This window comes from Dermacentor andersoni, chromosome 2 (assembly GCF_023375885.2).
Source record: "Dermacentor andersoni chromosome 2, qqDerAnde1_hic_scaffold, whole genome shotgun sequence".
Taxonomy (NCBI): Eukaryota; Metazoa; Arthropoda; class Arachnida; order Ixodida; family Ixodidae; genus Dermacentor; species Dermacentor andersoni.
Window position 1 is genome coordinate 78,395,052 of NC_092815.1, and position 12,498 is coordinate 78,407,549.

The 12,498-nt window shown below is 44.2% G+C and overlaps 1 protein-coding gene across 7 annotated transcripts in view; it reads right to left on the minus strand.

Moving 5' to 3' along the window:
• Nucleotides 1-12,433, minus strand: part of Nedd4 (E3 ubiquitin-protein ligase Nedd4) — a 46,869-nt gene extending 34,436 nt beyond the window's left edge. For 2 of the 7 annotated variants that reach the window (XR_008614829.2, XM_055076923.2), the window contains exons 1-6: nt 12,111-12,433; nt 11,004-11,095; nt 8,214-8,301; nt 4,469-4,507; nt 4,302-4,355; nt 3,956-4,137 (exon numbers count right to left, since the gene is read on the minus strand). Coding sequence is in view for 6 of the 7 variants with exons in the window: in XM_055076923.2 (XP_054932898.1) it covers nt 3,956-4,137; nt 4,302-4,355; nt 4,469-4,507; nt 8,214-8,301; nt 11,004-11,095; nt 12,111-12,152 (497 nt within the window). In the remaining variant the exon portion in view is untranslated. Of the gene's footprint in view, nt 1-3,955; nt 4,138-4,301; nt 4,356-4,468; nt 4,508-8,213; nt 8,302-9,612; nt 9,803-11,003; nt 11,096-12,110 lie in introns of those variants that run through there. The other 5 variants (XM_055076924.2, XM_055076925.2, XM_055076926.2 and 2 more) reach the window with 5 other exon arrangements.
• Between the last annotated feature and the right edge of the window lie 65 nt (nt 12,434-12,498).

Here is a 12,498-nt window from a genome sequence, read left to right on the forward strand (position 1 = left end):
TTAAGATAATTCCAGTTTTTCCGTCAAAGCAAAAGACAATTTCCACTGGGCAAATGTGAACTGCAACTGCATCAACATTCTGGTGAAATATTTGCCACATAGCTCACTTTTGTTTTGCCCACTTGAACATAATTTGTCCAATGGGATGCACTGTGCCCTAGTGGCTCCTGTAATGGTGTTCTGCACCAGCAATTGCCTTGTCACTAAGCTAATGGAGATCCAGGTAAAAGTTGCGCACACAATCTCAAAGTGCTACCCACACCTGAAGTACTTGCGTATAGCAGTCTTCACACACATCAACTTCCTCGGGACAGGAAGATATGCCTCACTCAAATGAGTTAGCTTATGGTTCATTACAAACAGCCTTAACAAAAGCCAAAGAAGAGATGAAGTTGAAACAAGGGCTATTGTCGTCTATGCTCTTCTTTCATGCTATGCTGCTACAGTCCTTTTCACGTACAGCCTGAATGTCACTGAGAAAGATCACTCTCTCAAAGATTTCTGACTACCTTCGCTCTGTGCATGTTTGCACATAGCTGCTACCATTTACTATTTTATCATAACACACTCAATTTTCAGAGCCTCTTTATAACCGTCGTATAAACACTAATAACTTTACTATTTTTAATCTGTGTCCAGCCCAGGGGAAAAACAGTGTTCATAAAAGACAAATACAGTCACCGATTGAATTTCAGAGCCAGATTTTTTTCGCACCTGCTTGAATGTTCAGTTATATCTGCAGCACCACCCCACACACCATAGAAACAATGCAACAATGGCAAGCAATATTTTAGACACTGTTACATGAATATTTCAGGAATAAACGCTATGAATATTTCCATCTTTTTGGGGCACAGGTCATTCTAACAGCAATACAGAGAAGTGAACCTGTTTACAGCATCTCTATAGAACAAGGTTCATGAGTAATTTTAATAAACACTCAACATCTTGAGCAAAACAGACATAAGTATTTTTTGGCTTCGACAGTAGTATTTTCTTCAAATTTTGATGATGGCACATCTATATACAACAAGTGCCCTCAAGTGAGAGGTAGTAAGGTTATTCATCCAATCCCTGAGACAGCAGTGGCTTAAACTGGCCATTAGTAAGGTTAGATGAAGCCACTGCTGAACACCATGAACCCCGTTCAGACCTTTAACAAAGGCGGTACACCCTCACAGCGAACACTCTGCAGAATTTTATGTATGAGCACATTCATGCTCTTTACTACTTTCTCTCTTACACATCTTTGTCCTCATAAGCAAAGGCTTTGCATCACACTTTGTTTCTCATAAACAATACTCTATGTTGACGTCATTGGAGGCAATTGAAAAATCCAATGCTGGTAACCTACGGCCAAATGCTGGTAACCTTAGGCCATCAGCTGCTAGTGACCAGGGACAGAACATAAAGAGAAGACAGGACGTACAAAAAAAATAAAAAATAAGTAAGCAACGAGGAATTCAGTGATCACAACTGCACTAAAATGACACTTTGTTTCATGCATCTCTATGAAAACGTTAAGTAAATTTAATATGCATCTCAGCACAAGAACAAACAATGTTGCCAGTACTGTAAGGTCAGAAAGCATTGCAACTTAACTTGTCACGGTCTGTTGGCTCACTGCAGCATTAACACTGTGTTGATGCTAGCTGTGCTACAGCAAGCTGCCATGAAATACACAGCAAAATTTTAGCTTAAGCAGCAAACTTTCATTTCTTGTTGCATCTTTACAGCAAGCAATAGATTGGTAAGCAAGAACTTCAATGCATTCAGACTCCTTAGAGAAGTTTGTAAAGTGCCTTTAGAAAAACAAGCTACCCCGAAATTTTCAGTTATAACCCTGCGTCATTTTAGAGTATGAGCAACAGACTCGAGAATTCTTGTAATTTCAGTGAACCTTAGCCTCTCAACGCAATAACACAAAACTAAATTCAAGAAGATTCCTTGAATAAACTTCAAACTCAGCCCCCGGCAGATGCGTTGATGGACAATCATGAAGAAGAAAATGTGACGACTTAGCTAGCTGCAGCACTTGCTGCTTCTATAATCGGGCCATCTTATGTATACCTCCTCGTTGCACCTCAGCTCATTGCACCTCACCCTTCTTCACCAGCGAGTCACAGACCATGTTGGATTCCGTTAGATGCAAATTGGATTACAGTTGGCATTTTTGGCACTTCCTTATTATGGCATTTTGCACAGGGGACAATAAACCAATACCCAGAAACCGATGTGTTAACTTTTTCCATTACAATATTTAATGCCTGACAAACAGATGTTTATCAATACAATACACCCGAAATTGGTGCCAGGGTAGAGAGGGTGTCATGATGTGGCATTATTCGATGCGGTGAAGCACTGATCCACGGGTGCCAAAAGGTTATAGGAATAGGAACCAGCGAGCAAGACGGTTATTGCCGGCTACTCGGGCAAGCGGCTGAAAGAAGTCAAAGGCTGGTTTAGAGATTATTTATTGTTGTCGGCACGACCGTGACGCCCCAATGGCTTTTTACAGGAACCCTTATGTATTCTCCGCTCCCCGCGTGCATTGAGAAGCTTGCTAAGAGGGCAAAAGTGCGAATACTCCGAAATATGTGGTGTCCCTGTACAATCCTGTGTCCACGAATTGCTGACAGTGTATCTGTGCCGACAGCGCTGTATGGCCGGCTGCCGTCGTTTCTCCTGTGTTTGTGAACGAACAATAGAGGCCTGCCACGCACTCAAGGGTGTGCGTGTGTGGTGCAATACAAGTGTGCGACCTCTAACAGCAGGGGGAATCACCCGTTCCCTCGCCCCTAATTAAAAGGGGCGCGGCCAAGATCTTGGGAGGAGCCGCGATACAAGTGGGTGAACTTGACTGGATCATCACCAATATCTGCCGTTCCCCAACACATGGAACTAGGAAAAGGAAAAGTTATTTAAACGCAGGTTTTAGACCGAGCTAAGCAGTCTAGAAGCTGGGCTTACAATCTGCTGAGAAGCATCAAGGTGCTAGTGCCGTCCAGTATAGCCTGGGCCGCCTAGCCACATCTGAACTGCGAGTTACTAGTTGGCGTAAGAGACGACAAACCAACGTCTGCAACGAAGCTCACGATAGTTCCCCTCAAGTTAGTTCAACCTGCTCGAGGGACGTCGTCAGATCTAGACACCAGGGAAACCCAGCACAGCAATCGCATCAAGAGCAACGAGATCGGCTCGCCAGCATTCTTCAGGAAAGCTCTGCCGTCGACTGCACACTTTATGGACTTGCTGCAGCTGCCCAGCCATGCATATGCCATCATTTGTTCTTTTTTTTAACTCTGTTTAGTGGAAAACCATTAAGTGTATTCCTGTGTAGCGTTAGTATTATATCCACTGTTAATTGTTTTTGTATTTCTTTTGTCTTCATCACTGATATAGATTAAGTGCACGTGTGTTAGTGTTCTTGTGTTATTTTTGTGTTTCATTTAAATTGCACGTCGTCAGTCCATAAATCTTTTGTTTTGTCTCTTTCTCCCGACTCTGACTTCTTCGCTGTGTTCGCTTGAGTACAGAACGACCAACCGGCTTGTATACCCCGTCGACGACTTCGTGCCGATGGCGAACAGGTGACAAGACGTGACAGAGGGGCATGATGAGTCACTTTGCCTTAGGTGGTGGAATACCTTGAAACGATGCTGCCAGTAACATTGTGCTCTACAGTAGGACGTCACAGCTGCTGAGCTGTGATGATGGCTGGTATACCTCAAAGGCCGTGCCATGTCACCATTGTAAAGGATTCTTTATGCAGTGTAGGGAAGACATTTTGCAGACATTTTGTGTAGGGAAGACAAAAGTGCCATATCATGCTATAGAGGCACCTACATATGTTCACTGTTCAGCAGACAAGCAAAGAGTGCTTGACAGGCAAAAATAGAAACCCAAAAACAAGTACAATGAGAGATGTTCCTGTCACATGCCATGTCTGGCTTACCTGCGCGGCCGGAGCAGGTAGTATTTGTGGGGGATGTGCCTTCCCGGTCGTTCCACGGGTATGGCCGCCAGGGGCAACTCCACCAGACCCAGGAAGTCATCGCGAGTCTGTGGCATTGAGCGCACACCAGACACTGTGACAGCAGTGGGCACACTGTTCGATCGAATTCCTCGCCATAAAGACTGTGAAGGATTGAAAATGCACGAGTGCATTGACATGGCATCAGCCATCAAAGCAGAGAGAGAGAAAGAGGCCATACAACCAAGCGCCTGTGCCTATGGCAACCTAACCATCACACAGCGTGCACTCGTCACTCGTTCGGTGTGCACAGCAATGGTCAGCTTACCAGTCTGTTTTCATCAAAGACTTCCATGACTATCTTGTGCTCCTGAGGATCAACCTGGAAGAAAAATTGTACACAAGCTAGTATTAAGCCATGTACAATGTGAAAAAGAAAGTAAAAGGTGAGCAAACCAAGCATGCTTTTACAGGCTACAGGCCATAAGTCTTTACCTTGATCACAAACTCTTCATCCCATTTTGGATGCAGCGTCTAAAGAAAATCAATAAAACAGAATGAAATAATGGCCCTGCCAAAGTCAGCTTCATGTATATAAACAAACTATATCTCCAGTTAAAAGTAGCTCGCTGAAGCTTCTTGTTTCAGGTTTGTGAACATGGGTGTGTTCACAATTTGAGTATGTCCTCACCAAGTGAAATATTTATTCCAGCAGCAGGTTTTTGTCATGTGACCTGCATTTCAAACTGCTCAAGTACATGTTAGATGAAAGTGTATGGTGCTTTCCACAGTCACACTGCCTCGAATATGAGTATGAGCAAAAAATAAAGGGGATGTACACTTACAGACTGTAAAAGCTATAGCAACAAGTTATCAACCATAGATGGTAACATCTGTGGGGATGCGCGACTCTCACGCGTCCCCTGATATGTTGTTTTCCTGGCATACCTCGCATCTCCTGTAATCCGGCTTTTCCGCGTAGCTTAGTGCCGGCGGCAGTTGGTCGGGTTTCAGTGAATTACGAGAAATGGCGTGTGCGAGTGTGGCCCTATTAGCGCCACCTAACGGCGGGGTTGGTCGGGCGCGACAGGGAGTAGGCTCTTCCTCTTTGACTCCGGGTAGGCAAGCGGCGCGGACGTTCCGCGTTTTTGCCGATTCATGCTTCTGTGAGACCCGTCTCGTGAGGCCTACACCGGAATGGACGAACACAATCGTTCGAACATGCCACTTGTTCGATACTCTAATAATGCAATGTTTTTTTACGTATAGTGGCAGACAATGTCGTTGACTTCAACCAGAGTGATATTCAAAAAAATTAAAAATGGCCTTTTTTAGAAAACTATTTTCAAATTTCGATGTTTTTGGCAAACCACTTATGTTTAAGTGCTATATTTAGATATAATAGTGCTTGACAAAGCAACAAAAAAATATTTCGAAAGAATGTGAAAACTTAAAAGTTTGTGTGCACCGGGTTTTATTATCTTCAGTTTAATTACAGCAATAAAATCCTGAATTACAGGTATTTTAGTCCGTTTACCATGTTTGTGATTTTTTTTCTGAAAATTCCTTCCGTAGCCAACAGAAATGAATTACTCATAAGGTAGCATTTCACTTGTTCTTTGTAGGTAAAAAATATTGTGATCAAGAAGTGTACCATTGTTTCTCTATGTGCGCCCAAAGTTCAGAAATTGCAAAACTGGCAGAAGAGTGTTCTTGACAGCCAAAATATGTGCATCTTTTTTTTTTTCAGGTGAACAAATTTTTTTTTCACAGAACTAAGTTCAGAATCATAGTTCTGGGCCCAAAGCCTGCGCCTAAAGAAAATTTCATCAAAATCTGGAATGGTTACCAGGACCACCTGTTCATTCTTACCTGGATTCACCCAGCAATTCTATGCCATCCTCTATGATTGAACACTAAAAATGGCTGAATAAAAAACCCTGTCACAGACAACAGTCTGTTCAAGGCCCTTTGCGGTGAGCACTGAACAACGTTCTTGTGAATGGATGTGTGGCTGAATGTCACCACGGCAACTAACATGGTGTGGAGTCCAGGTAAAAGCCCTCGTTAGTGGATGCAAGCTTCTGGTACATTCAAGAACTCAAAGTCTGTTTGGGTACTGTTTGGGCACTGCCCAAGTGGCTTTCATATGCAAGCACAATGCAAGCCCTCTTGCGTCCCCTCACTTAAAACTCTCCAGTGAGTATGCCAATTACACTGACAGGAAGATGCGATTTAGATGGTTCTGTACATCACTGCAGTTTGTAATTCAAGCAACATTATTATCAGGGTTCATGCAGAACATTTGACTCAAAATTCAAGGACAATTCAAGGGGGTTAACTGAGGGGTCTTATTTTTATTAATCATATCATACGAAGCCAAGAAACAATGACACCAAGGGCAACACAGGGGAAATTACTGTAGTTACTCATCGAATTAAAGAAATGATAAATTAATGGAAATGAAAGCGGATGAAGAAACAACTTGCCACAGGTGGGGAATGATCCCACATCCTCGCATTACGTGTAATGAGGAGATGTGGGATCGTTCTCCACCATCGGCAAGTTGTTTTTTCATCCACTTTTATTTCCATTAATTTATCATTACCTTAATTCAATTAGTAAGTACAGTAACTTTCCCTATGTTGTCCTTGGTGTCATTGTTTGTTGGCTTCGCATGATAAGGGCAATTCAAAGATTTCAAGTAAAAGTTCAAGGAGGGGGAAACAAACGTCGTTAGTACACATACACTGAAAAGTAGTGAAATGTCCTTCTTAGCTACAATTTCATGCAGCTAAGCAAATGCTCAGTTGGGTATATGCTTCAAACTCTTAAGATTACTATTCTAAGTTGACTTTCCCATTGTAATTATGTAAACTGCCACTGGGCATGATTGTTAGTCCGACTACAGTCTAAGATAGTTGTCATGCCAAATAGCTGAAACTTACTTTCCACCAGACATTTCTAAAGTCTGTGGCTCTAAGATGGAGCGCCATGATAGCTGCGGTGTGAACTAGCAAAACAACAAAATGGTGGCATGGCTTAGTAGCTTGATCTGGCTTCGTCTAGCTCCACAATGGCAGCAGTGATTTAAACAAGCCTCTTTCATGACTTTGGACACACCACATTGAAATCATTTAGCCAGACTCTAAAAAAAAAAATATCCATGATTTTTTCCCGATAGACAGTGTGCATGTCATAGCCCCTATGTGGAGTTTACTACTTTAAATGCTCAAAAGTCACCCCCAACCCGTTTTCATGGAGTTCAATAGCACATTTATTTTTAAGAAGGTTTAAGGTCCCTTGCATCCTAGTTTTTTCAAATTCAATGGTTTTCAGGGATTTCAAGGAGGCGCATGAACACTAATTGGATTGTGCCCATGTGGTCCAAAACACCATTTCTTAATTTACCCGCCCAGGCTGCATAGTGGCTATGGTGTTACGCTGCTACACACAAGGTCGCAGGATCAAATTTTGGCCACCGCGGCTGCATTTCAATGGGGGCACAATGCAAAAATGCCCCTATACTTACATTTGGGTGCACATTAATGAACTCCAGGTGGTCAAAATTAATCCAGAGCCCCTCACGACGGCGTGCCTCATAATCAGATCATGGTTTGGCACGTAAAACCCCCATAGTTTAATTTTTTGTTTTAACCATTTCTTAAATTAACAATAGCCCATATCAGCGATCTCAAACACATGACCCGCGGAACTCTCAAGTGCGGCTCACATGGCCCCCCTGAATAGTGCACACCATCTTTCCCCTCGGACTGTGCTGCTGCCCGTTTCCTGACTCTCCCAACTCTGCGTTCGTTTTCATAGCGAAGTAGATGTAGAAGTTCTCGTGCCAGAAAAATACAAACATTGGCAGAATTGCAACATTGGGGAGTTCTAACATGTCCTTTTTATGCCCCATTCATTACTGCAACTTTCAAGGCACTGCTCGAAGCCATCAACTTGACATATGCTGACCTCTTTCCCTGTGCAAGGTGCACAGCAAAAACAACTTTTTCTTGTGCATTCTGTGCACATATGCGGAAAGATTCCATCAATTGTGCGTGAAGCTGTCATGCGTATGTAACAAAAGCAGGGCGCAAGAGAATAGCAACCACATTAGAATGTGTTCCACTTGCACAACTGCAAATAAAGCCCTCCTTGGTGAAGTGGCTTCAGCTAAGTGAAACATACTGTTCTGTAGAGCAAATATGTGGGCTGCAATCCTTCAGGGATCACTCACCTTCTTTTTGGTTTTTGTGTAGAGCGAATCCAAAACCGAGTAGCTGTCGCCCCTAGCCTTGACAAGGTCAATTCGCACATAGGGATCGCTGTAAAATTGTGCCCAGTAAGCCTTTCAAAGGACTAACATGCACCAAACTGTGGGATTCACACACTAACTATACAGCCAAATGCACACAGGTCCGGCACGTACCCAGGACTTTTTTTCGGGGGGGGGGGGGGGGGGGGGGGCACCCAAGGTAACCTTTCTATGCAAATGAGGGGGGAGGTACCTTTACTAGTCCAAATGTGAATAATGCCCACCATTCGCCATAAATATGCGTAAACCCACAAAAGACAATTGAAATAAGGTGTATCTCAGAGGTACGCCTATGAGATACACCTCCCTTTTACTTGGCAAACAAGGAACCAGATCAAATGCACTTGAGCATGCAAGAAGCAATGGAAGAACACTGACAACAAGTAAACAAGCAAAAGTGTAAAATAAAGATTTCTAGTAGCGTTTTTTCGATTAGCTCTGGAAGAATTGTAGAGAGATATATATATTTGTGGAACAATCACAGTCCTTTTGGATCCCTCGTTTACTGCTCTACCAATTTAAGTGCCAAAACCGACTCGTGTTGTTATTTGGGAAGTTGGGTAATGATGCACGGTCATCAGTCCCGCAAAACCGCGTAGAGCGCAGGATGCTACAGTTCTAGACACACTGCGCCGACCGCGGAAAGTTAGAAAAACGCCCAGTTTAGCAAAGCAGAGAAGTGGCGACATCGGATGGCTTGTCTGATAACTGTAGAAGCGTCATTCAAAACACACATAATTATTCTCCACTTTTGGCGGTGTTTTCTCTACTTCCTTTTTAAATAAAGATATGTTGATCCATAATTATTTTCACAAACAACAATTAAATTTGTTAATTTTCACTTTTCCTTTCTGTTTGGCTGTTGCCTTGGCTCTCTCCCTTAGTAGATCGCTTAATTTCTTAACTCCTTGCAACTCTTGTTTCAGTTGCCAATTTTGTACAATTAGGGAAATGTCAGACGAGGTAACGGGTGACAGTCATATTGCTTATGAGTTTAACGGTTATTGCAGGCTCTGATTATGGATGCTGTTTCACATTATGTTATTCTCCACCTTATTTAACCCATATCGCGGGTATGTGGCTCTAAGGATCTGCCAGCATCGCGGCGAGCAGTCACTCGAGGAAATAATGTAGCAAAAGGAAAAGTTAAACACAAGTGGCATTTTCTCCAGCCGTAACTCATTGCACGAGCATGCAGACCGGCTGACTACGAACCGAATCGCTTTCCTGGTCCCTGGATCCATCTAAACAAAGAAGGTTTAACTAACGAAGCAACAGCGATGCGCATGATCGCTGAATAGATGCTAACAACTGAACTCACCTTGAGTTCATCGCACGGGCACCGAATTGAGGAGAAACTGGCCTTCACACCCAAGGAGATGCCGATAAGATACCGCCATCCAAAAGGAGTGAAAAAATTGACAACCATTCCATTCTGTGAAGATGGAATGGCAGCGGAAGCTGACGACAGTCAAAGCTCTCAAACGAAAAGCAAAGTGCTTCACCTCCGCCGCGGGTCGGCCCCAAGGTAGTGCAATGCCGGGCCGACCCGCGGCAAAGGTGAAGCAGGCGTTAAGCAGTCCCCATACGTGGGCCAATTCCGAAGATAGTGCAATGCCTGGGCCGACCCGCGGCGGAGGTGAAGCAGGTGTTAAGCACTCCCCATACGTGGGCCCATCCCGATGATCCCAAAATGCGCATTTTCCCGGCCCGCAGGGGTATGTGCCATTGAGCTTGGACTCTTTCTGCACTCATCGGCCCACATGATGATTTCTTCAGTTGACGGACACCGAAAAAAAACTACGAAAGGTTAGTCATATACAGCTTTCCCTGTAAAAGGCTGCAAAATGTTGACCGCCGAATAGATTATTTGTCAGCGCTTTAGAAATGTGTGTGAGAAGTGGTGGCGTGGGCGGGAAGTGGGGGTATGCCACTTAATTTGGGGGGGGCGGGGGGGGGGCTCCTTGGTCCCCCCTCTGGGTACATGCCTGACACAGGTACACACTTGCAATTTTTTAATAACGCGCGAGCGCCGATGGTAAGGCATGGCTGCGGCCTTGTAGTGGCCTGGGACGACAGGATTGGCAACTTTATGTGCGGTCGTGCAAGGCGAACTCTAGTTCAAATGTGTACTGCTGCACTGTTCGCTTCAGGAGTGCCCCTCACCACTGCAAGGCCACTGACACGTCGTGTGGTCGGCGCTCGCGCGTTATTGTTAAAGAATTGCAAGGGTGTACTTGCAGTTTTGAGCATGTATTGAGCTCTGCAAATATAGCTAACGGCTCAGAACATTTTTTGCCTTGTTTTCTCCTCAGCGAGCCTCCTAGGAACATAGAAATACATTAGTTTCGGTTCTTGGCTCTGGCAAGCAGATAAAATATTATATGGCAATGATGGACACTGCAGGTGTTGTTAAAGAATGAAAACACCCTAAGAAACTTTGCAAATTCTTCCAAAAAATCGCAATTACATGTAAAGATGCTAAAACAGCAGCATAAGCGAATACAGATGTTATGTGAGATGTATCAAAATATTAGAAGCTTAGAAGTTTTAACGCCTACCAGCTGCTATCCCATTAAAATTAAGATGGAGATATAATGAAAGGTACACAATTCAATTAATAGTTTCTAGCCCTCATACTGATGATTATGCTTTGAGAGGATATGAGAGCATAAGATTTTTTTTTAATGCTACCAGAAACTAGATCCTTGCCTTGCTCCAAAAATGTCCTTTTTTGCCAAGCTGTGGCCTGCCACAATTCGCAGCCGTAGCAGCTTCGTTGTGCCGCCTTGACTCGTGCTCTCCTGTAACGCAAATAATAGGCAGCTGGCAAAGCTGACCTCGCAGACACACTCACCAGTACGAAGCAATGTAACGCGAGCACAGACACACGCGCACCGAAAGATCAGGTCGGAGATGCATGCTAAAAAACTCTGCTATTACTTTTCGAAGGATAAACGCAAGCTTGCAAATTCCAGATACACGACAACGTCCCATATGCGAGACAGTGCGACACTCACGAATAAACTTCGTCACACATTTTTTTAGTAAAACAGAAAAGATAGCGCGCGCAAGTAGTGCTGACCTTGCCTTTATCCGGTCTGCGCACTAGCTCATAAAATGCCTCTCACACCGCGTGATTATTTAACCGGATGCGGGAAACTAGTGTTTGCACTTACTCGATCGTACGGACTTGCCAAATCCACATTTACCATCATGTACATTTACTGCACTGCCGGACACAACCTGAAATCATGGAACCCAAATAACATTCACGCGAATCATCGTCCTTGCGAGGCACGATACAACTCGAGGTCGGTTTAGTTCGAAGTCGCTTATTGCACGTATGTACACGTATAAACTGCCTGTACGCCTCGACTTCCTCCAGACTGGAACAATCGCCCCAGTCAATAGAGGAGCGCGGCAGAGTCAACGCCCGTCGTCAGCGCCGTGATCAGCTGAGAGGTGACGCGGGTATTGAACCGTCGCTTCCACAAAAACAATACAAACTTCAATGCCTATGAAGACTGATAAGACCGCATTTTGGCCAAATTCCGAGGTGCATAAATATCACGCAAGCTTCACAATGAAAATTTCGATTGTTTTTGACACATCCGTGATGTTGTTGACAAACGAAATTTTGTGGTGATGCGCCAAATGCGTTAACGAATGTCCTTGCTAAAATGCACCCCACCCCAGAACCCACTTTTGTCAACTCTCCGCAGTTCTTCACCAGTCAAGTTACGTGACTGTAACCAGCTCACAGCTGCGTTATGAGTGCGAGGAACAAAATCGAAACTTGTAAAAAATTTCACTTGCTTCGGCTGTGGGGTTCTCCGTAGACTGGCCCCCGTCCGCCATGCCATACGCAATGCCTGATGCGTTCCGTACTGTGCCCTATTTTCCGGTCGTTCCTTGGCGCGCACCAGCTTTGCGTCTAGCGGGTTGCTTTTTTTCACGAGCGAGCCACTTCAAATCCAACACACAGAGCACGAAACTTCACTAAAACTGTTGAACATTTCAGCTCGGTGAGATTTCCGCGTATTACACGGCACTGACGGAGGACGATCACCATGACGTATTCCCTCAGATGCGTACACACACAGGACACGCCTCTTCTACAAGCACGAGCTGTGCTCATGAAGTACCAGCTCTCTGGATTATTTAATAAGCTATTAGAAAAATTCTAGGAACTCTCAACAAACGG